This window comes from Cnephaeus nilssonii (genome assembly GCF_951640355.1).
Source record: "Cnephaeus nilssonii genome assembly, chromosome: 19".
Taxonomy (NCBI): Eukaryota; Metazoa; Chordata; class Mammalia; order Chiroptera; family Vespertilionidae; genus Cnephaeus; species Cnephaeus nilssonii.
Window position 1 is genome coordinate 24,272,525 of NC_137090.1, and position 25,518 is coordinate 24,298,042.

The 25,518-nt window shown below is 41.4% G+C and overlaps 2 protein-coding genes across 2 annotated transcripts in view; both read right to left on the minus strand.

Moving 5' to 3' along the window:
* PPM1E (protein phosphatase, Mg2+/Mn2+ dependent 1E) overlaps positions 1–17,551 on the minus strand; it is a 119,284-nt gene extending 101,733 nt beyond the window's left edge. The window contains exon 1 of the mRNA XM_079797020.1: positions 17,003–17,551. Within this exon, the coding sequence (XP_079653146.1) occupies positions 17,003–17,478 (476 nt within the window). The 5' untranslated portion in view covers positions 17,479–17,551. The remainder of the gene's footprint in view (positions 1–17,002) is intronic.
* Positions 17,552–18,763: 1,212 nt separating this feature from the next.
* Positions 18,764–25,518, minus strand: part of RAD51C (RAD51 paralog C) — a 50,562-nt gene continuing 43,807 nt past the window's right edge. Inside the window, exon 10 of the mRNA XM_079798293.1 lies at positions 18,764–22,469. The gene's annotated coding sequence lies outside the window, so the exon portion shown is untranslated. The remainder of the gene's footprint in view (positions 22,470–25,518) is intronic.

Sequence of the window (25,518 nt, forward strand, 5' to 3'; positions counted from 1 at the left end):
AACTATAAAAATAAAACTGTACCATTAGAGGAACAGCACGAATTCATTCAATTTATACCTGCTAATCAATAAGTAGTATCTTATAGAAACTGGTAAAATAGAACACTTCATAGTCACATAGATGCCTACAGTTTAAGATAACAGTTAACACACACAAAAATATTCTTCATTTTTTCCTGTTAATTTTATTCTGATTGCACAGTGTATAAAAATAGTAAAAGATTTTAAAGATGTGTATGACAATTTAAACACCAAGAATAAATTCTAAAATTTATATTTCAAAAGTCAGAGTCCTATTTTATGTTGCTATAGACACATTATTTGTACTATTTTTTTCCTAGTTAATGAAAAACATTTCATATCTTCCATTTTAGGCAAATAGAATACTAATTTACACTGGTAAAACCCCTATTAACATGTCACATAAAAATGCTAACTAAACTATGAAAATTATCTTGAGGTAAATAAACATAAATTCAAAATCACAAAACAGCCCGACCGATGTGGTTCAGTGGTTGAACCCATGCATTAAGAGGTCACCAGTTCACCAGTCAGGGGACACGTTGGGGTTGTGGGCTTGATCCCCAGCAGGGAGCATGCAGGAGGCAGCAAACCAATGATGTTTTTCTCTCATCGATGTTTCTATCTCTCCCTCTCCCTATCTCTCTCTCTCTCTCAAATCAATTATAACATTTTTTTTAAAAATCACAAAATATATGAAGCAAGCCACTGTGATTAAGGGCCAGCAGAAGTACTAAACGTGATACTCAGACACACAAAGATTGTAGAATTGCCCTAACTGGTTTGGCTCAGTGGATAGAGCGTCGGCCTGCGGACAGAAAGGTCCCAGGTTCAATTCCGGTCAAGAGCATGTACCTTGGTTGCGGGCACATCCCCAGTAGGAGGTGTGTAGGAGGCAGCTGATTGATGTTTCTCTCTCATCGGATGTTTCCAACTCTCTATCCCTCTCCCTTCCTCGCTGTAAAATATCAATAAAATATATATTTTTTAAAAAAAGATGGTGGAATTACTTGCTACAGATTAACTTTTAAAGAAACAAGATTCTATTCAATGAGCAGACCAATTTGAAAAGGAACCTAATATAATTTCTAGAAATGACATATAATAATTAAAATTAGAAATTTGGTGAATAGGTTAAATATCAGGGCAGATGAACCAGAGGTGAGAACCCATAGTTTGAACTAGAAGAGAGATCTGAAAAATTTCCTCAGATGCAAAATTAAGACACAAAAGAGATGATGTTAACAGAAAAGAAAGAGTAAAAATCCTATATAATAGTTATAATATGCAAATTGACCGTCACACCCTCACAAGCTGGCTGTCTACAACCAGGCAGGCGGGGGGTGCAGTTGGGGGCAACCAGGCTGGCAGGGGGGGCAGTGAGGGGCAACAAGGCCGGCAGGGGGGGAGAGGCAGTTGGAGTGACCAGGCTGCAGAGGGGGGCAGTAAGGAGTGACCAGGCTGGTGGGGGGTAGGGGGCAGTTAGGAGCAACCAGGCTGGCAGTGAGGGGGCAGATGGGGGTGACCTGGCTGGCAGTGGGGGGCAGTTAGGGGCGATCTGGCTGGCATGCAGAGGCAGTGAGGGATATCAGGCCGGTGGAGGGGGGCAGTTAGGGGCGACCAGGCAGGCAGGCAGGTGAGCGATTAGGAGCCAGAGGTCCAGGATTGTGAGAGGGTGCAGGCTGGGGTGAGGGGACCCCCCCATGCACGAATTTCATGCACCAGGCCTCTAGTTTTTAATAGAATAGAGTTCCAGAAGAAGAAAACAGAAAGAATAATCAAGAGGCAATATATAAAGAAACAATGGTTAAAGAATTTTTTGAGCTTGAAGAAAATCGTAGATTCTCAGATTCAGGAAGCCCAACAAATCATGAGCATCTATCCTACCTAATAAAAGAGTAATATGCAAATTGACTGCACCTTTGCCACACCCAAGCCACGCCCACCAGCCAATCAGGGTGAGTATGCAAATCAACCCAACCAAGATGGCAGTTAATTTGCATACATACCTGGGTCCAGGGAACCTCCTCGGCAACCAGGTCACTCCCAGCCGGCCATCAGGCAGAGGCTTTAGGCTTGGGAAGGGGCCGAGCCTGCCATCGGAGGGGCGGGGGTCCCCTTCCCAAGCCTAAAGCCTGGGGCGGAGGCTTTAGGCTTAGGAAGGGGCCAAGCCTATTATCAGAGGTGCGGGGGGTGGGGAGGGACCCCTTCACAAGCCTAAAGCCTGGGGTGGAGGCTTTAGGCTTGGGAAGGGGCTGAGCCTGTGATTGGAGGTTCCAGGCGGGGGTGGTGGGGGGTGGGGACAACCACTTCCCAAGCCTAAACCTGGGGCAGAGGCTTTAGGCTTAGGAAGGGGCCAAGCCTACGATCAGAGGTGCCGGAGGAGGGGGAGGAAGAAGAAAGAGGCAGAATCTTCATTTGGGTGTACTGAAATGAAAAATGATCATGGTTCCTATATTATCTTGGAAATATGGGTTTGAGCTCCAGTAAGAGTATCAGGCTCTTATCACCATAAAAAAATAGAAAAGGTCATTAATTGCTTTCACTAGGCCATCTTTCAGTCTAAAATAGATATACATTGTATGTTAGGTTTAATAGTCCATTTTTGTGGCCTGTCTATGAAAATTTTCAATTTTGAGAATATGAAGGCAACTTAGACGAAGCATCTGACACCTCATTATTAAGATTAATTCAGCTGATCTGGCTGGTTGGGTGAGCTCTGTGTCATTGGTCAAAACTAAATTTGTCAAATATTTTATCTAAAGGCAAATTCACTGAATCCACCTTAACATTTTAGTTGATAGTATTTGTCTTTCATAATAGTACTTTAAAAGAATGTTCAACTTGTTCATCCTAACTCCCTGCTACTGTCGCCAGAGATTGAGAGGCAAAGAAAGGAAGAGGACGAGGCCTAAAGTCTTCAAATTCTCCACTAATAAAGAATACATACATTGCAATTATATTCTTGAATATGAAAAATCCTTCTCTGTCCACCTCCTCAATAGCAGCAAGGACTTGGAGCAAAAGCAAATTGAGCGTTCTTTTATATATATATATATATATATTTTATTGATTTTTTTTACAGAGAGGAAGGGAGAGGGACAGAGAGCTAGAAACATTGATTAGAGAGAAACACCGACCAGCTGCCTCCTGCACACCCCCCACCGGGGATGTGCCCGCAACCAATGTACATGCCCTTGACCGGAATCGAACCTGGGACCCTTGAGTCCGCAGACCGACACTCTATCCACCGAGCCAAACCGGTTTTGGCTTGAACATTCTTTTAAATGTTACAAAGAACATGAACACTGATCAACTAACTAAAAACAAATTTAAAGAATTGCCATTTGGTGAAATGGACTGCTTCTGCTACTTTTCTTCCCTCACAGTTACATATGAATTCCTCTTAAAGCTACATCTTCATGAAAGAGAACTATTCTACCAGATTGAAGAGGCTCACTCTTCTGTCTAGGGCAGTGGTCGGCAAACTGCGCCTCACGAGCCACATGCGGCTCGGGAGCTGCGGTTTGCCACTCTGTTGACTAATGAGTTTGCCGACCACTGCTTAGGGAAAAACACTTAAAAAACATTTTAATAATGTACTAATGTCTTTAACCTGAAGTCAAAACTTCTGGGTAAGGGTAATGCCTTACAGCACTGGTCGGCAAACTCATTAGTCAACAGAGCGGCAAACCGCAGCTCACGAGCCGCAATTTGCCAACCACTGGTCTAGGGCAAGCATGTCAAACTTGTGGGCCGCATGCGTACGACAACAAATATTTTTGTGGCCCAGCCAATATAACGGTATGTAAGAAACGTTTTAATAAAAATTTCATAGCTTAATTTTTACAATATCCTGTTGTGCATAATTATTAATAACGAACTACAACGTTTGCTAATGACTGGTTACTATAATCGTGTTGCATTCACAAAATACCATGTGCGGGCGCGCACGTACAGTGCGATTGAAACTCAGTGGCCCATGTGCAGAAGTCGGTTTTCGGCTCTTAAAAGAAATTTCAATAGTTGTACTGTTGATATTTGGCTCTGTTGGCTAATGAGTTTGCCGACCACTGGTCTAGGGCATACAAATAGTTCCAACTGCCTTGTTAATCTTAAGGAAATAGTATCTTTGGATGAAAATCAAGGAAGGAAAGACTTTATGCAGTTTGATGTGCTGAAAGGTTGCAAAAATAGAAACCTGGAATAAGAGTTTAAAGTATAAAGAACTGGTATTTCCATGCTTGTGCTTAAAAGAAAACTGTGTTATCTCTGAATGGGACAGAAGCCATTTTTTATTTCAGACTACCAGCACTTCAAAATTACTGTTTCTTCTTAAGTATTACTCTGTTCTTATAATTGTAATTTTCCTCTTCATATTTCAGATTATAAAAATAATTACGAGTTGTAGATCATTATTTCAAGTAATAAACACATTTAATAAATCTACAATTGAAATAGCTACTAACAGCTGAACACTATCAAATATCCTATCTAATAAAAGAGTAATATGCAAATTAACCATCACTCCAACACACAAGATGGCTGCCCCCATGTGGTCAAAGATGGCGGCCCCATGTGGTCAAAGATAGCTGCCACCATGTGGACACAGATGGCCGCCACAAGATGGCCTGCAGGTGAGGGAAGTTGTGGGAGATCAGGCCAGCAGAGGAGGACAGTTGGGAGGGACCAGGCCGGCAAAGGAGGGCAGTTGGGGGAGACCAGGCCTGCAGGGGAGGGCAGCTGGGAGGGACCAGGCCTGCAGGGGAGGGCAGCTGGGAAAGACCAGCCTGCAGGGGAGGGCAGTTGGGGGTGACCAGGCCGACAGAGGAGGGCAGTTGGGTGAGACCAGGCCTGCAGGGGAGGGCAGCTGGGAGGGACCAGGCCTGCAGGGGAGGGCAGCTGGGAAGGACCAGGCCTGCAGGGGAGGGCAGTTGGGGGTGACCAGGCCGGCAGAGGAGGGCAGTTGGGGGAGACCAGGCTGGTAAAGGATGGCAGTTGGGAGGGACCAGGCCAGCAGCAGAGGGCAGTTGGTGGGAACCAGGCCTGCAGGGGAGAGCAGTTAGGGGTGACTGGGGCGGCAGGGGAGGAGAGTTGGGGGGGACCGGGCCCGCAGGGGAGGGAAGTTGGGAGCAACCAGGCCTGCAGGGGAGGGTAGTTGGGAGAAACCAGGCCTGCAGGGGAGGGCCATTGGGGGGAACCAGGCCTGCAGGGGAGGGCCATTGGGGGAGACTAGGCCTGCAGGGGAGGGCAGATGGGGGTGACCAGACCAGCAGGGGAGGGCAGTTGGGGGGACCAGGCCAGCAGGGGAGGGCAATTGCGGGGGACCAGGCCTGCAGGGGAGAGCAGTTAGGGGCAACCAGGCCTAAAGGGGAGGGCAGTTAGGGGTGACCAGGCGGGCAGGGGAGGGCAGTTGGGGGGGACCAGGCATGCAGGGTAGGACAGTTAGGGGCAACCAGGCTGCCAAGGGAGGGCAGTTAGGGGTGACGGGGCCAGCAAGGAGGGCAGTTGGGGGCCATCAGGATGGCAGGGGAGCAGTTAGGCGTCTATCAGGCTGGCAGGTGAGTGGTTAGGGGGTTATCAGGCTGGCAGGCAGAAACAGTTAGAGGCAAGCAGGCAGGCAGGCAAGAGGTTGGGAGCCAGCAGTCCTAGATTGTGAGAGGGATGTCCAACTGCCCAGTGGGATTGGGCCTAAATGGGTGGGATCGGGCCTAAACAGGCAGTCGGAAATCCCTCAGGGGGTCCCAGATTGGAAAGAGTGCAGGCTGGGCTGAGGAACCCCCCGCCTCCGTGCTTGAATTTCGTGTACCGGACCTCTAGTATATATATATATATATATATTTTTTTTTTTTGGACCTCTAGTATATTATATAGGACTTAGATGTCTTGAACAGAAATGCTATTGTGTATATTCTCCCCCAAATACTAAAATTTATATCTTTAAGATCTCAGGAAATTTTGATTTCTATTTATTTAAGATTTCTAATTCATTTCCGATTTTCATTTTTATTGCAGCATTTGTTCATTGAGTGAAACAATTTCTGTAGTGGTTATGTATGCTCCCTAAATAAACCCTTTGAAATGTCAAACACTGTAAAAATGGGAGTAATATAAAATGAATAGTTCATGGTCCCCAAGAATAATGAATTATTAAATCTACAGAGAAAAGTCAGTTTTTAGATTCTCATTGTTTAAAAACAAATTTTGGGCCAATAATAATGCATTAGTATACTGAATACACAGTCATGTGTATTCAAAGAACTTCCACACAAAATAGCTAATCTAATCTTGCTTACTACTATAGAAATCTTGCCATTTAACTGTTAAGTGTTCAATTTGGGAGCCAGTGGAGTTTTGGAGTCACACAGTTCTGTATGCCATTTTAGCCATTTATTAGTTTAATGTCCAAATAAAAATATTAATGGCCACAGTGTTTGAACAGGTTCAAGCCTCAGACTAATGAGAGGGCACAGTCCTCTCATTGCCACGTGCAAGTCCCAGCTTGGCAGGCAGAGTCCTCCCAGCACAATTATAGCCAACAGCTGTAGTTGTAAGCTTGGACCTATGGTCCAAACACATGGCCTCACGTGCCTGAGTGATGTGGGCTTGATAGAGTTCAGGTGCATGTAATAGAGTAGATTCGAAACCCATGAGAACGTTGTAACCACGCCCTTACTTTGCCTCGTGGAATCTGGCTATAAAATAAAGAGACGGCTTACAAGCTGTGGCGCTATCGCTAGCTATCCATCAGAGAGGACTGCGTCCCACCCAAACCCAGCTTTCATTTTCTTGTCTGTCTTTTCTCAATCCTTCACCGCCCCCACTCAGGTTCACCATTGGCTGTGCTGGCGCGGCACAATTAGTTGTACAACTTTGGGCAAGTTGTCAAATTTTTCTGATCCTTGAATCCCGTATCTAATACAATTTGTGAGAAAATTAAATACAACTACACACACAAAGTATTTGGCACTTTGCCTGACTCAATCAGAAGTATCAGCTGCTATTGTTATATTAAATGAGCCAACAACAAACATAACACACACACTCCAGAATTCCCCAAATCAAAATTATATAAGTAGTCTTTAGTTTTAAATATGTTTAGAAGAAACACTTCCAGAAATCTACCTAAGAAAATTATTCAACAGAAGACTAATAGCATAATTATGCACAAAGATTATATTATATATAGCCTATAGATGGAAAATTAGGCAACAAAAAAAAATAATTTGGAAATCTATATAGCAATATGGAAATTGTGTATCATATATTCAATATTAAGTGAAAAGACAAAATATAATTAGTACATTATGATTGCAACTATAAAATTTATAATAAAGACATTTACATTTTAATACTTTATCAATGATTTATTAATACTGGCTGATTTTCCTAAATATGGTCACACAAACTTTTAAAACTTATACCTACTGGCAAAATACTGCAAAAAACAAATTTTTCCAATAATAGAGGCATAACTGAATTGCAGAATACTCATAAAAAGAACAGTACTATTCCTATAGCCCACCTTCACTTTTTGGAACCCTTTCTTGTAAGAGTTAAAATCTCTCTCTGATTTTCCATTCTGAGTTTCTCTCTAATTTAAGTTTCCTAATTATAAGAGACTAGAGGCCTGGTGCATAAAATTCATACACGGGTAGGGTCCCTAGGCCTGGCCAGCGATCAGAGCCAATCTGTGGGGCAACTGGCAGGAGGGGTGATCGGGGTGCCCCCATTGGCACCTGCTTTGGCTGGTGGCCTGGTGCTGCCCGCTCGCCAGCCCCAACCAGGGGCACATCCTATGTTGAGCGTCTGCCCTCTGGTGGTCAGTGCGCATCATAGCGACCGGTCATTCCACAGGTCGTTCCACTGGTCGCTCGATTTGCATATTAGGGTTTTATTATATAGGATACTGGTAGAATTCAATTAAGCCTTTTAAACAAGTTTTGAATGGACAGATTGTTTTCTTAAAGAGGAACAGTTTTTAAATATATTTTTCTTGATTTCAGAGAGGGAGAAAGAGATTGAAACATCAATGATGAGAGAGAATCATTGATTGGCTGCCTCCTGCATGCCCCACACTGGGGATCGAGTTCACAACCCAGGCATGTGCCCTGACTGAGAAGAGAACTGAAAACTCCTGGTTTATAGGTAGAAACTCAACCACTGAGACATACCAGCCAGGAAAAGGGACAGATTTTTAAACACTACCAACATATTAAAACATAGCCTAAGGTAGTTAAATCATCTTCAGGATTTATTTATTGAAACAAAGCAATTAATGATATCTAAAATAACCAATTTGTAGAATTAAAAATGAGGAAATGACACACATCAACAAATATTTTATTCATGTGTGCCACAGAAACATCAATAAAAAAATGCACTTTTTATAGAGAAGAACTTTAGTAACCTTTATCAGAAAGAATGTATATTACTAAACATCTTTCAAACATAATTTTTAAATCATCAGTATGGAAATTTATCTAGCTTTTTTACTTCATAAAAATCTGTTGTGTTCCAATAACTTCAGAAATTAAAATTACTAAACTTTCACTTGATTCAATCCGTGCTGAAGATGTGAATATTTGCCTCCATATACTTTTTTATTTTTACCACAAATGATTATCTACTGCAATCATAAACACCAAAAATGGCACACTAAAACAATCTTTGGACATTCAATTCATTTTAATTAAAGAAACTGGGATATTACTATAAATAATCTTTGAAAGAATGTTTTAGTACTTTTACTAAATTTATCCTCTGAAAAGTGGATCTGATACAGAGAAACATGCTTATTCTTTCATAAATCTTTAGGAAGTAAAAAGGACTTCATAGTTTAAATGAGAATACTTTAGGCAGATTAGCATCAGGTAGCATAGACGAGAGAAATAATCAGGAAAAAAGAGAGAAAGTTTTAACAACTGTTCTAAAAGACAAATTAGAAGGCAGAAGAAAAAGCATAAGGTTCTTCAGTTTCCTGATTATGTGGCATTTTGTTTAACATTAGTGACATTTTTATGACTCATAGTTTAAAAAATTTCAGTATCTTTCCAGAGATGCAGTGAATACTAAGTCTATAGTACCCAATACTGAATGAATAAATGAATGAATAAGCTTTGGGGTACTTCTCTGGTCTTTCTTATAAGTTTACCCTCCTTTATTCAGAGAAATAACAGTGAGTCAGACAAGTCCCAAATGGTCTATGTTCTCTCATTGCCATGACTTTGCACATGATAGTCTCTCTGTTAGAATTATTTTCAGCTCCCTCCTCCTCTTGGCTAATTCCTATTTAGTCTTCTAAATTCAATTTTAAGTATCACCTTCCAGGATCCAACAGCCTACATTGGCACATCTCCCTCAGTGTCCCCATAAAATCCTCTGCATGGCTGTGTACTCTTATCAGTATGCATATAGAGGCAGTAAGATAAGCTTCAGAGTCAGACACGTCTGAATTCAAATAATAATTCTAACACTTACTGTGTGACCTTGGATGCTGCTAAACATTAAGTTCTTGATCTTAAAACAGAAAATGACAGCATTTTGCTTAGAATATCACCTCATACATAACAGATTTAATAGTAACTTTTATTATACTCGCATTATACTGTACTTGCAGGTTAACTTCTCTGACTTTCACTCTAAACCACACACTTCTTGAGGAAAGGAACAAGTATTTTATTTCTGTGTAAACGACATGGTAGGCACTTAATAATTTTTTGATGACTAAATATTACTCCCATTATAGTAAAATTAATTTGCCACTTGAAATACTTTCTGTAATGAGATGGAAAACAAGTGACTAAAGAAAATAAACTCCATTGATGTCAGTTTCAAAAACGGAAACGGTCTTTATTCACATTGGTTTTAGGATTTACTGTTAATTATACGTTACGAAATAGCAAATGATTTAATATCTTACTTCAATGCAACTGATCACATCTGCCTCAGGAACTGAATACCTGTAATTTTTTCAAGGTATATATTAACACAAAATTACCAAGTCACACATAAGGCTATCTTTATTTAAACAACCACTTATAAAAGTTATAGTAAAATAAACAACTTTTTAAAACTGATGAAATTTTTAAACATAGCAAAACTTAATTAAAATCTTTTATGCTCCTTATGGAAATGAGAAGAAATTGTTTCATGGTCTGATAATTTTGACTTATGTAAGAATATAAAAATATACTAGTTTAATTAGTTGGCTTGAGTAAGAGTACTGGTAAGGCCTCTTTCTGAGAGTTTGTTTTCATTTTATATTTGATCTTTAATATATTTTAATCTTCAAATTATTTTTACAAATCTGCACTAGAAGCTGATATAATACTTGTCCTTTTTCTTCCTCCTCTCCTGGATAGTCAAGGATAGTTTTACTTTAGTATTACATGTTGAACATAAACTGAATATTTTAACATATAAAATGGAATTCTGACTCTGAAGTACAACCTTTACTTTGAGCCATTTTTAAATTCATCATTCAAAGGAATAAGAACTTTACAATAATAATGATTCTAAACTATGTTATAGAATATGAACCCAAAGGTGGGAAACTGTATACCATGACACTTGTAGAATACAAATGATCATTGCTTTGTGTTAATTTATATAACCCACTGATCATTATAACCAGTATGTATTTTACTGGCTTCTAAAAAATCTCATACTGGATACATGACATTAATACAGACTCCAAACTAACTGAGCAAAAATATTTCTCCTCTTTTTATTTAACTTTTAAAAATGAAAAAGGATTTCTTTCCCAAAGAGACACTATGTTGAGTAGACGGCTACTACATTAGGAGTTAAAACTATAGAAAACAAGTGCCCTTGACTACTTCAATAATTAATGTTGAAATTGAAAAATCGAAATCTATTACTGAGTTAGTAAAGTACAAAATGGAAAAAATATCTCCAAACTCATTTGTAGTAAAAGCATAAAAATATAGACCAGAAGGATACAGTCTCAGAATTTCCAGATTATCTCTGGGAAGAAAGAAAAAGGAATAGGTTCAGAGAAGAGAGTAACAATAAAGTCTTCAATTCCATATGAAAATTTTCTTAAAATAATCTTAAACAATTACAATAATTTGTTGAAACTGCATGGTGGGTATTTGGGTTTTGCTTTATTATTTTCCATTATTTTCTAAAGGTTTACATTATTTCATAATACCAATAATCTTTTTATTTAATATGTATTATTTTATTTTTTATTGATTTCAGAGAGAGAGAGGGAGAGAGAGATAGAAACATCAATGATGAAAGAGAATCATTGATTGGCTGCCTCCCTCTTTCACGCCCCATACTAGGGGATTAAGCCCGCAACCCAACCCAGGCATGTGCCCTAACAGGGAATCGGAATTGAACCCTGACCTCCTGGTTCATAGGTTGCTGCTCAACCACTGAGCTACGCCAGCTGGGCTTTATTATTTATTTGTTTGTTTGTTTGAGAGAGAAAGAGAAACATCAATCTGTTGTTCCACTTATTTATGCATTCATTAGTTGATTCTTGTATGTGTCCTGACCAGGGATCAAACCCACAACCTTGGCGTACTGGGAAGTTTTTTCTTATATATATCTGCTTAGAGGGTAAACTAGCAAAACCTTATTAGAGGACATTTTAAAACTATGATCAAATGTCTCATAGTTGCCCTGGCCAGGTGGCTCCATTGGGTTGGAGCTTCTTCCAGTACACCAAAAGGCAGGTTATGGGTTCGATCCCAGATCAGGGCGCGTAAGGGAGGCAACCAATCCATGTTTCTCTCTCTCTATCTCTATCTATCTCCCTCCCTCCCTCCCTCCCTCCCTCCCTCCCTCAAAAATTTTTTTAAATTAGTCTCAGAGTTGAGCCTCATCTTTCTCCCCCACTGCAGTGGTTCTTCTCGAATAAAGTCTTTCTTAACATCTTTAAAATATATGTCAATATCTTTTAACATAGTCCAACACTAGAAACATATTCTTAAGAAAAATCAGTTCTGGCTGGTGTGGCTCAGTTGCTTGAAGCACTGTCCCATACACCAAAAGGTGGCAGGTTTGATTCCCAGTTATGGCGCATACCCAGGTTGCGGTTGGCGGACTGAACTCAATTCTGGACAGTTTAATTTGAGAAGCATTTTAGACATCTAGGTAGACTGTTCCATTATCTTTCAAAGCAGGGATGGAGATAAAATTGGAGAACATTAGCATAACTACAATTACCAAAGCTAAAGGAGTCAAGTTAGCCAGGCTTGAAAGGCCAAGGACCAATAATAAAAGAAAAGGCAATGTATTAAAAACTCAGAGAATAAGTGGCAGCCTGAGAGGTAGGAGAACCTGAAAAGTACAGTTAACACTGCATGGTTGGTATTTATTTTCTTCCTTTTTTGCTAATGTTGTTTTCTTCTTATAATGAACATCTCTCTATATATAAAAGCCTAATATGCAAAGTGTCCCCTCAGGAGTTTGACCAGGAGACCGGGAGTTTAATCGCTCGCTATGATGTACACTGACCACCAGGGGGGGAGCATGGAACGAAGGAAGGTCCTGGCCCATAGCTGGCAGCTGGGAAAGGGAGGCACCAGCTGGCAGCCGCTAGGGACCCTACCTATGTACGCTTTCGTGCACTGGTCCTCTAGTTACTTTACAATAAGAAAAAATATGTCATTTTAAATGATTACTATAACTCCCATCCATGTATTTTTCAACTTCGTGAGACAAAGTTTAATGATTTTCTGACCTATCTCAAAGTCATTATGATTCACACTAGAGGCCCGGTGCACAAAATTCATGCACTTGCGCGGGGGTGTCCCTCAACCCAGCCTGCGCCCTCTCCCAGTCTGGGAGCCCTTGGGGGATGTCCGACGGATGGCTTAGGCCCGCTCCCCGGCAGTCAAGACATCCTTAGCGCTGCTGCGGAGGTGGGAGAGGCTCCCGCCACTGCCACTGGGCCCGCCAGCCGTGAGCCCGCCTTCTGGCAGAGCAGCGTTCCCCCTGTGGGAGCGCACTGACCACCAGGGGGCAGCTCCTGCGTTGAGCGTCTGCCCCCTGGTGATCAGTGCGCATCATAGCGACTGGTCATTCCACCGTTCAGTCGATTTGCATATCAGCCTTTTATTATATAGGATAATTCAATATAACTGAATTATTAGTGTCTCTAATCAATGATTTTATTTTCCAAGCCCTTTTTAAAATACACACCCCTCATTACTACTGTAAGCCATCTGGAACTACTTAACTTTGCCAGCATGGTAATTTTCAACCAGTGGCTGGGATATCGATCTTCCCCTGCCTTGAGAAATCCACGCAGACAAATGCATAACTGAGAAAATACTGCTCTAAAAACGTAGTGACATGTACCTCTAGTAAGAACTTAAGAGTGTTTCTTCCAGGATGAAATTAATAGATTTATTCTCAGTATAATACAAAGAAATAAAATGCACAGTATTGACCCATGTAACCTATACAAGTAGCCTCATATTCACATCCACTGTAAGACCAGTTATAAAATTTTTTATTTGCAAATTACTTCAAAGCTATAAAATATCTCACTTTTTTCTTTTTAAATATATTTTTATTGATTTCAGAGAGGGAGAGGGAGAGAGAGAGAGAAACGTCAATGATGACAGAGAATCACTGATCAGTGGCTTCCTGCACGCCCCACACTTGGGAATCAAGCCCCCAATCTAGGCATTTTCCCTGATCTCCTGGCTCATTGGTAGACGCTCAACCACTGCGCCATGTAGGCTTGGGTGTCACTACCTTCTTTCAAAAGAGAATCTCTCACTGACCTCAGAAATCCTAATATCATGTCATTAGAAAATACTTCATTATTTTTCTTTCAAAACGTTACATGTTATCTAGTAGAGGAATATCCAAGTACATATTTCCCAGTTTTAAGACTAAAGGCAAAAACATTATCCCAAATACTGCTCTGAAAAACTCTTATGTTGCTAATTATAACTGTTTTGTCCATTTAAACCTTGATCCTTTATTTACCTAAGTAACTGCTTATCTCAAGCTAGTCCTGGGCTTTGAATTTACCAAAATGATGAATGATAAATATATCTGCTGTTCTTATTCTAAAAATCTGTTGAGAAGCAAAATGTTGAAAAAAACTTTTACTATGTTTTTTAAAAGCAAATTTTCAACTAGTGTATACAAAAAACAGTATTGAGAAGATAAGCACCTTTATTCCTTCAGAGAACCTCGGTGTGTTTAGCAGCTACATATTGTATACTTCTAAAATATTGACAGAAAAAAAAACACTAGAGATTTATGAAACTGGCATTAAACACTGTTAATTTCTTCTTACACTAATCCCAACTATCAAATTAGTGAATATACAGTTCAGATAACCTCACTTAAAAACTTAAGCATGCTTGTGACAAGTTTGATAATTTTTAAAGAATATTAAGATTTCCCAAAATAAACAGAGTAGGTGGGCATTTGAGAAAATACTTAGAAAAACAATCTTCACCTTCCCCAAATAGGCAATTCCAACATATTCCTAATCAGAGTTATTTAAGAATATTTCTTAGGAAATTTGAGAACCCAACATTGCAAATATGTCAGGGAGTTTTTCCATTTATTTGTTGTTCCACTTATTTATGCATTCATCAGTTGATTCTTGTATGTTCCCTGACCAGGGATCAAACCCACAACCTTGGCATATTGGGAAGTTTTGTATTGAGAACTGTTGAAATTATTTGTACATAATCTGTCATTTCTGAATCTGAATCCATAGTTTTCTCGTATGTAAAATAAAGTGCCTGGGCAGAAAACGATCTACCCCTACCATGTCTTCCAATATTGATTTTTGTAACTTAAGTGATATGATTTCCTTTTATAAATAAAATAAAAACAAAGCATTAAAAGTATTTCTAAGTTCTGTGGGGTTCTTTTTTAGTTTTTGGTTTACCTGTTAAAAATTTTGAAGTTAGTTTACATAAACAAACCAGCCATTTTATATATGAATAAAAATAGGTAATGGCCTCTGCACAAAACACAGTATAAATGATGAAATTTGACTTAAAGCAAAATAATACCTTCCAACTTTAATTTTGGTAGTATTACTTCAAATTCACTTTATTCTTCATTTCATAGCCATTGGATCATTTGAATCCTTTTTCTAGTTTACACATTTATTGAAACTAATCTCACTACCCTTCGATATGGAAAAACACACATCTACTTGCCATCATCTTTATACAGATTTCATTCTTTTTAAAAAATACATTTTTATTGATTTTCAGAGAGGAAGGGACAGGGAAAGAGAGACAGAAACATCAATGATGAGAGAGAATCATTGATCGGCCCTTGATGGGAATCGAACCCAACCAGGGACCCTTCAAAGACTCAGGTCGACACTCTATCCACTGAGTAGAGCAGATTTCATTCTTTTAAAAGCCTTGAATGACAAATGTTTATAGTTATTCTGAACTAATGACTCTCTTTTTAATGGAACTTCTCTAATGTTTCTCTCTTTAAATTCTGCAACATCATTTGTAAAGGTAAAAACTGTCCAAACAGAATCAGTCTGATTCTGAGGTAAATTCTTCCACTTTATTAAACATTTTCATTTTGTTTTTAAAAAGAAGTTTTAAGTGTTTTTATATAGTGTTAAAAAAAATGACATTTCAGAAGCCCTTTCAATGGCAAATTACAAACACTAGGAAGACTCTAAAATGTTAATACTGTTTGTAATTCCACATGGGTGGTGGTATTACATGCCATTTTTTTTTTAAATTCGCCAAGAAACATTATTACTTTGGTAATCGGAGAGTATTTCAAAATTTAAATTTAAATCGCTTATAAAGTGTGGAACATCAACACAGACCATTTCTACAGCAATATGTTAAATGTTTCTTACCTATTGATAAGCTTAAGCTTTAACAGGAAAATTTTGATCAGCTATCTGATAGGTTGAATGAAGACAAAACATTTACTTTCCAGGCCCTTTCTCTTAATTTAGGCCTTTGAGAGGATCCAAGAAGTGAGTTTGAATTTAATTGCAGTGAATCTTGCAGTAGAAAACTTTTGGGGGACCAAAGTTTACACCTTTCATTACAACAATCAGCAGAATGGCAAAAGATTCCCAGGCTTACCCATGTTTCCAGAAACTTGTTAGTATTCTCCTGTCATTATTTCAGAACAATTCCATTTAGGAAGAGACACGATTGTAAACCGTTTCTATTTCAAGCCCATAAAAACCAGAACTGGGATGAAAGGCAAAGCCATGACCTTTCTATTTTCGACTTTCATCTGTGTAGCTGAGCCATCTGCTTTCTCTCCCCGACCCCATCTACTTAATGGACTGAAAATACTGCACCTAATTGCAATTTTATCAAACCAGCCTGACCTTTCCACTTTAGCGAATTAGGGCTTTTTTCAGGTGTCTTTCACCTGAAGGCTCGCTTGTAAAATGTTGCTTACCCTTACCTCCCAATTCCATCCCACTTCCCTCAATCACGACTTATCAAACATCTTTAGGATACTAGACTCCAGTGTATGGAGGCATCTAAAGAACCCTTCACTTCCAACGTTGAGCGCCTGCCGGGTGTGAGCCCTGCAGGTGCGGTGGCGCCGGAGGCACCTCTCCTCAGCCTAGAACCGAGTCGCGCGTCTGTCTCCGCCGCCAAACAAGGCACTCAGACCGGGGAAAAAGACAGACCCGGGCGGGAGGGAAGCGCCAGGAGGAAGGGACCTGGGAAGAGGGAGCTCTCAGGACCTTCCGAGGCACGAAGGGGAAAGGGTTTGTGAAGCGGACCAAGAAGTGGGAGGTCGAGGTGAACCGGGAGGAAGGGGCCTGGCCCGGCGGGAGGGCGCGGGGGCCGAGGCGGGCGTGGGCAGCTCGCAGGCGACCGCCGGAGTCAGAGCAGTGGGGGCGCTTTCGGCGACGCCAGGCGCGGGGGTGGGGGATGAAGAGCGGAAAAGAGAGCAGTTTGAGGGGCGACGCGGCAGGGACAGCGGGCCCACCCCCAGCCGAGCCCCGCTACTTAACTATTTGTAGAGCTGCTGCAGGCACAGGTCCAGGCTTTCGCCCTCCACCTCCTCCCGGGTGATGCGCTCCGACAGCGGCCGCGGGAGCGGGGGCAGCGGCGGCAGCTGGGGCTGCGGTGGCGGCGGCGGCACGGCCGACTGCCCCGGGGTTGCCGCTGCCTCCTCCTCGCCCTCCGCCGCCTCGTCCTCCACCGCCTCTTCCTCGGGCTCGGGGTCTTGGTCCTGCTCTTGCTCCCCTTCCTCCGTCGCGGCTACCGCGGCCGCCTCCTCCCCGGGCTCCTCACTCGAAGCCTCGGCCGCCTCAGCCGCTACCAGTTCGGACTCGGACTCGGGCTCGGGCTCGGGCTCGGGCTCCGACTCGAGTTCGGGTTCGGGTTCCGGCTCCGGCTCGCCGCCGCCGCAGGGTCCGCGAAACTCGCCCAGGAACAGCTCCAGGAAGCGCCGGTAAGTTTTCTCCTCAGGACCGCAGCCGGCCATCGCTGCTCTAGCCCCGGCGCCCACCGGGAAGTGGGTGGGGGGAAGCCCAGGAAGGGGAGGGGGCTGCTCTTGAGCCTCGGCTCCCACAAGGGCGGCTGACGGCCGCACCGGCACGAGCGATCAGCACTGGGTTGCCTGGAGAGGGCTCCCGCAGGCGTGCGCGCCGCCGAGTGCCGACGTGCGCGGCGCGGGGGCGGAGCGCGCCGCTCCTTGGATCTGGAGGGAAAGTTGGCTGCGGGCACGCGCTCAGGGTCCAGCGGAGGCCCATCCTCGAGAGCTCAGCCCACGCTGCCTAGAGACTGTCGCCATGGCAACTGGCTCTAATTAATTTCAGGGTGCCTCCCGTCGAGTTCCCGAAGTCGAACGGACACTTGACTTGCCCTCTCTCCAACTCTGAATATCTTTATTGTGTGGATACCCTAGCCTGGCCTGAAGTGGATAGTGAACTAAGACATCTCCAAGCCTGTGGTTCCCACTTTGATTGGATTTACCACAAGTTTTCCTTATCTGTTCCGGCCTTGCCTTAGCGTCTTTAACTGTTGAAAGATGCTACCTTGTGAATATTACATAGGATAGGTTTTCATCCCTTTAATCCTTTCAATAATGCCTCAAGGTAGAAGACACTACCATTATAGATGAAACTGAGCCTTAAAGACATTGTGACTTTGCTCAAGGTCACACACAGTGATGCAACAAGGAGTAAATCCAGATCTTTCCACTGCAAAGACATTGGTTTTCCAGCTCACCCTTCTTTAGTCTCTGCATAATATATACTATACTTTATTACATAATATGTATTTTTCCACGTTTTGTTTGCTCTTCTCATCTCCCCAGTCTCTTTTCTTTTAGATTGAACCTGAAACTTTAAATGATTCAAATTTTCTTACCAAATTACACACAAACCTATTATTTTAAAGCCTTACTGAATGAGGGTTTGGGAAAGGGAGAGGCTGTATAGATGATAGCAGCCTTTCTTCATACTGCTATGTCAATGTAACATATAATTCAGCAAACATATTCTTTTTCTACTTTGAAAAATATGTTCACCTCCATATCTAAAAAAACATATTCATAAATTATCTGCCCATCCTCTCCATTGTTTCTAGGTTTCAGTTGGATTTAGGGTTTGAAATGCCATTTATAGTCAATTAAATGGCAGAAGGAGTCTCCCTACCAACTTTTTTAACATAATACTGTATTCTAAATCTCTGACCTAATACTGTTATTTTAAGATTAAGTGGGTTGAGCTCACTAATGTACATTATGGCATCACATAAAATACACACTCTCTCCCAGCTGGAGATTAAATAATACATGGTAGAAAGTGTATAGTAAGTAATGCACATGAGTCCTCTATAACTATTTATTTTTGTCTCATAGGTAAATATAAAGACCCAATAAATAAGTCTATTTCCAGACAAGTTCAATGTATTTGTATGTGATTTGTTTAAAATATCACCAGTGTACAGCAACTTCTCTATGAGATGCCAAGAAGTCTTTAAACTCATTTGTCTTTATTTTCAATCCACCTGTTCATTTCCATTTCAGAATGTCTAGAAAAGACTGACAAAACTTTTAAGACTGCAAACTTAAATGTCCACAATTTTACATTCCAACAACTATTTAATATCTCAGAATCTGACATAATGACATTCAGTTCAATAGTACATAGCTTTCTACTGTAACAATTCATATCAAGCTACACCTTCCTACTTTGTAATGTGGTTGCCTTCGTCATCTAGGTGACATTTATTTGTGACATTAATTTATGACTCAGCCCACATATTAAAGGGAAGTGTTATATGTTGGGGAAACATTACTACTAAAAGAAAAAGCCCACGCCGCTATATTACAATAAATGAGAGGTGTGTTTGCTTATATTAATAAAGATATTACTTCACAAAAGATCAATCCTAGTGCATCCATTTGACAGAGTAGCTTTGCCAGAAGGTTGCTGACAGCAGTGCTGGGATCTCAGAGCAGCTGTGTAGGATGATTCTGCCTTTGTCAAAGAATCTTTTTAGTCATTATTTTGCCTTGCTTTACTTTCTTTTTCAGTTCCTCGCCTCTTATATTTCCCTCATTCCCTTTCTTACTATTAAAACATTGAGCTATGAAAAGCATGTTATCAAAGGTATTTCAATTTTGAGATATTTTTCTCATAAGAATTGTTCCCTCTCTAAGCCAAAGCTCTTTGGAGAAAATGTGCAATGTCTTTTCATGGATATTTATGTTAATGGTGACATTTATAATTTTAAAAGGAATTGTGCTTGACAGTTCTTATCATTTGACCCAGCAATTCCTCTCCCAGATATTTATCCACAAGAAGTGAAAATATGTCCACCAAACATATACATATCACAAAAAAAGTGTATGTAATGTTCACAATAGTTTTAATAGCTAATTCATTAATAGCTCAAACTTGGAAATAATCCAGATGTCCATCAATAGGTGAATGGATAAGTAGGTTATGGCATATTCATACAATGGAATACTACTTAGCGATAAAAAATGAACTGTTGCCCTAGCTGGTTTGGCTCAGAGGATAGAGCGTCGGCCTGCGGACTGAAGGGTCCCAGGTTTGATTCCGGTCAAGGGCACATGCCCGGGTTTTGGGCTCAGTCCCCAATTGGGGGTGTGCAGGAGGCAGCCAATCAATGATTTTCTCTCATCACTGATATTTCTATCTTTCTATCCCTCTCCCTTTCCCTTCCTCTCTGAAATCAATAAAAATATATTTTTAAAAAAGAACTATGAGAGAATAAATTTCTGTTGTTTTAAGTCCCCAGGTTGTGGGCTTTTGTGCCAGCAGCCACTGGGGGGAGGGAGGTGCTGAAGCCACCTCCCTGCACCCCACCTCCAAAAAGCAAAAAATGAACTGTTACTCAATTGAATAGAGCATTGACCTGCATGCCGAAGGATCACAGGTCCAATTCCCAGTCAAGGGCACTTACCTGGGTTGCACATTTGATCCCCAGCCCCAGTCAGGGTGCATGCAGAAGGCAACCAATCGATGTGTGTCTTTCTCATCAATATTTCTTTCCCCCCTCCCTTCTACTCTATCTAAAAATCAATGGAAAAACATATCCTTGGGTGAGGATTAACAAAATAAAAAATGAACTACTGATAAACACAACAACATGGACAAATCTCAAAAATATGCTGAGTAAAAACCAAAAAACTCCAAGCACAAAAGGGTGCATACTATATGATTCCTTTTATATGAAATTCTTGTACTGGCAATCACTATAGTGAAAAAAGGATACATCTGTTATTACTTTCAATAATAAAGATAAATTTTAAAAAACTATAGTGAAAGAAAGCAGATTAGTGGTCACCTGGGACTGAGCTGGGATGGAGGGTTCATGGCAAAAGATTAAGAGGGAACTTTGTGGGATTATAATATTCTATATTTTGACTAGGTGGTTATATAGGTGTATTCGTTTGTCAAAAATTATCAAAGTGTACATTTTATTTAAGTATATTATGTGCAAAGTATACCTCAATAAAGGTGAAAATAATTGATTACCATTACTCCCTGTCCTTTTTGCTTTCATATCCATTCCTTCTCCCTTGTTCTGCTCTGTATTTGGGGGGACTGACCCTTTCAGATTGTACTCACCATGTTCCTTGACAGTTGACTTTCAGCTGAGATTTGCCCAGTGGGAGACACTGGCAAGGAATTGGAAGGGGGGAGGAAAAAAGAAAAACCAAGATATTTCTTCCCTGTCCCCTATCTCAGTCCTCATTTCTGCTGAATTTCCTTTGTAGCTTTGCTTGCCCTGATCATGTCCACTGGGATTCCAGGTCTTGCCCTTGACACCAGACCCTGAGCTCTAAAAATATCTTCTTCCATTAGGTTTCCAGCTTCCTAATCTTGCCTGCTATGGACTAAATATTTTTGTTTTCCCAAATGTCACATGTTGAAATACTAACCCCCAAGGTGATGGCTTTAGGTGGGACCTTTGGGAGGTGATAAGGTCATGAAGGTGAAACCCTCATGAATGGCATTTAGTACCCTTAAAAATGTCCAACAGACACTCCTCTCCCCTTCTATCATGTGAGGACATAGTAAAAAGATGGCTGTCTGTGAACCAGACACTGAATCAGCCCTGTTTTTGGACCTCCAAGCCCCCAGAACTGTAAGAAATATTTCTGTTACGTATAAGCCACTCTATTTATATTTTTGTTATAGGAGCCCAACCAAACTAAGATACTGACTCACCTTCCCTTTGGCTTTTTACTAGTAGCTCCTCTATCACTTGTGTAACCAGTTTCCTGTTTCCTTAACTGTATTTTGATTGATACAGTAACAAATGATTCTTTAAAGGACTATAAAAATAGATTAATACATAAAAGAAGGATAAATAGATTAAGCTGACATTAAAGTAAGTTCAGGTCTTCACAGGTAATATTGGAACATTGCGTTTACTTGAAATCAGTAGTATATTATTTCCTAGAATTGCAACGTTATGAATAGGTTGATGGGGTGCAAGTGGAGGCAGAAAAGGATGAATAGGTGGAATGCAGGATTTTTAGGACAGCAAAAACTATTCTGTGTGATACTAAAATGGTGGATATCATTAGACATTTGTTAAAATCCATAGGCTGTATAACACAAAGAGTGAACCCTAATGTAAACTATATACTTTAATTAATAGTAATATATCAGTATTGGGTCATCAATTATAACAAATGTACCTCACTAATATAAGATGTTAATAATTGGGGTGGAAGAGGGCATTATATGGGAACTTCGTCCTTTCCACTCCTTTTTTTTTTTTTTTTTTCATTGAAAACTGCTTTAAAAATGAAGTTTATTGCCTGGCCGGTTGGCTCAATTAGTTGAGCATAGTCCCTTGCACCAAGAGGTCATCAGTTCAATTCCCAGTTAGGGCACATGCCTGGGTTGCAGGCTCCTGCAGAAGGCAGTTGATCGAAGACTCTCTTTCGTCATTGATGTTTCTCTTTCTCCGTGTCCCTTCCTTTCTCTGGAATCAATAAAAGCATTTAAAAATAAATAAAATGTTTTAACCATTAATGGTAATAATCTTTTGTTTTTAGCTAGCATACTTCTTAGAGGAATCAAAATTATTTTCTAACTTATTCAGACATGCTTCTGAAGAAAAGGGCATAGAGAAGACATGCTTCTGAGAAAGAGGGCAGAGGTTGATAGTAATTTCTGATGGAGATACTTTATAAATGGCTAACATGGTAAACTAGAGGCCTGGTGAACAAAATTCATGCACGGGGCGGCGGGGGGGGGGGCGTCCCTCAGCCCAGCCTGCACCCTCTCTCAATCCGGGACCCCTTGAGGGATGTCCGACTGCCGGACATCCCCCTCGCAATCCGGGACCGCTGCCTCCTAACGCCTGCCTGCCTGCCTCATCACCCCTAGCCACTCTGCCGCCTGCCTGGTTGCCCCTAACCACCTCTGTCTGCCTGCCTCATTGCCCCTAACTGCCTCTGCCTGCCTGCATCATCGCCCCTAACCGCCTCTGCCTCGGCCCCCACCACCATGGCTTCGTCCAGAAGGACATCTGGAATGACGTCTGGAAGATCGTTCAGCTGTCTGGGTCTAATTAGCATATTATGCTTTTATTATTATAGATTCCTTCTATAATAAAAGGTTCTAAAATAAATTGACTCTATTTTTTAAATCCACTTTGCTACTAGTTTTCACTTCAAAAAAAACACAAAAAGTGCTTTATGATGATAAAAAATAATCTTTATTAGTATCATCTAATTTTTAATTGCCTTTATATATTTACATGAAAGAATTGAGAATGACATGATCATTTTCTATTTTAGTTAGCGGACACACATTGCCCACAGTGGAGCATTCATTAAAAAATCCAGCCCTGGCCGGTTTGGCTCAGTGAATGGAGCATCGGCCTGCGAACTCAAGGGTCCCGGGTTCGATTCCAGTCAAGGGTATGTGCCTTGGTTGCGGGCACAACCCCAGTGGGGAGTGTGCGGGGGGGTGGCTGATCGATGTTTCTCTCTCATCGATGTTGCTGGCTCTCTGTCCCTCACCCTTCCTCTATGTGAAAAATCAATCAAATAAAAAAATAAAAAAATCCAGCTAATTTTTTAAATGAAAATTAAGCAAGCCACTAAAAATGAAAATTACAAAAGTGTCTTCTATACTCAGAGTACTGAACACTTTATTCTTCATTGAGTGTGGTGCTCATGGAATTGAGCCACAATGACATTTGTGACTAGAAGGGAAGATGGAAATGATTCCATTAACCTGGTGATGTAACATATGGTAATCATAGGAGGTAGAAGAGCTGTGTTGGACAAGGTTAAAAGTAAGCCATGCGGTACAGACATTACCAATTACCACACATGGTAAGCATGCTGACACAATACTATATCTTCTCCAGAAAGGAAATGATTTGGGCATATGAAGTGGTTTGCTGCCTTATGAAAGAATGAGCTATAAATGACATATCTGGCACCAATATTGCCATGTTTTTTCCAGTAATTCTGCAAGTTGAGGACTATTAAGATTTGATGAACCCCCATATTCCTAAATATCAGTACAATAAATTGCAGTTATTTGCACAAAAGCAGCAAAGCAAAATATCTATGAAAAATAAGTTTGGGTCCTTCATATATAATATTTATTTGCACAGGTAGGGTCCCTATACTTGGCCTGCAATCAGGGCCGATCTTCCCTGGCTGCCAGGTGCCGCCACCAGTTGCCCTCTGTGTGTGGGGCGACCTACAGGGTGATCAGGCTCCAGAGCCACCCGCCGCTGCCACCCACCCCCAGTTCCTGGTTCCCCATTGGGCAATCGTAGCCTGCCGGCCAGGGGGAAAGAACTGAAAGGTTGACCTGCAGGCCCCAATTAGGGCCTGCAGGATGCGGGCAGCTCCTGCATTGAGTGTCTGCCTCCTGGTGGTCAGTGCCTGTCATAGCCAACGGGTCGTTCCACTGCCCAGTCAATTTGCATATTATGCTTTTATATATACACTACAGGCCCGCTGCAGGAAGATTCCTGCAAGAATAGGGCTTCCTGCGGCCTGAGCAAAGCGGAGAAGGGAGCGAAGCCCACCTCGGCGGGCTTCGCTCCCATCTCCGCTGCCTTGATACCTCCCGTCTCCGCCGCTTCGCTCCCTTCTGCAGTGCTTGGCTTCTTTCTATGCTGTCTTCAGTCTTCACTCCACGCCTGCATATGCAAATTAATCGCCACCTTTGTTGGGTTAATTTGCATAATTGCACCTGATTGGCTGGTGGGCATAGCGGAGGGACGATCAATTTGCATGTCTCTCTCTTTTTAAAAAAATATGTTTTATTGATTTTTCACAGAGAGGAAGAGAGAGGGACAGAGAGCCAGAAACATCGATGAGAAACACTGACCAGCTGCCTCCTGCACACCCCCCACTGGGGATGTGCCCGCAACCAACGCACATGCCCCTGACCGGAACCGAACCCAGGACCCCTCAGTCCGCAGACCGACGCTCCATCCACTGAGCCAAACCGGTTTCGGCTGCATGTTTCTCTTTTATTAGTGTAGACAGGCTAAAGGCCCGATGCACAAAATTTGTGCAAGGGGCTTGGCCCTCACAGCCCTGGCTTCATCCGAAGGTCATCTGGAAGGTCATTTGGCTGTCTGGTCTAATTAGCAAATTACACTTTTATTATTATAGATATCTGAAATAGCTCTGGAAGATTACACAAGAAACTGATAATGGCCCTAGCCGGTTTGGCTCAGTGGATAGAGCGTTGGCCTGTGGACTGATGGGTCCCAGGTTTGATTCCAGTCAAGGGCACATGCCTGAGTTGTGGGCTCGATCCCCAGTAGGGCGCGTGCAGAAGGCAGCCGATCAATGGTTCTCTCTCATCATTGATGTTTCTCTCTCTTTCCCCCTCTCCCTTCCTCTCTGAAATCAATAAAAAAGTTTATTTAAAAAAAAATTTTTTTTTAAAAGAAACTGATGATAGTTTCCTTCTATAAATAAACTGAGTGACTAAGGAACAGGAGGGAAAAAAAAGATTTTTCATTACATTTAAAATCCTGTGTAAATATC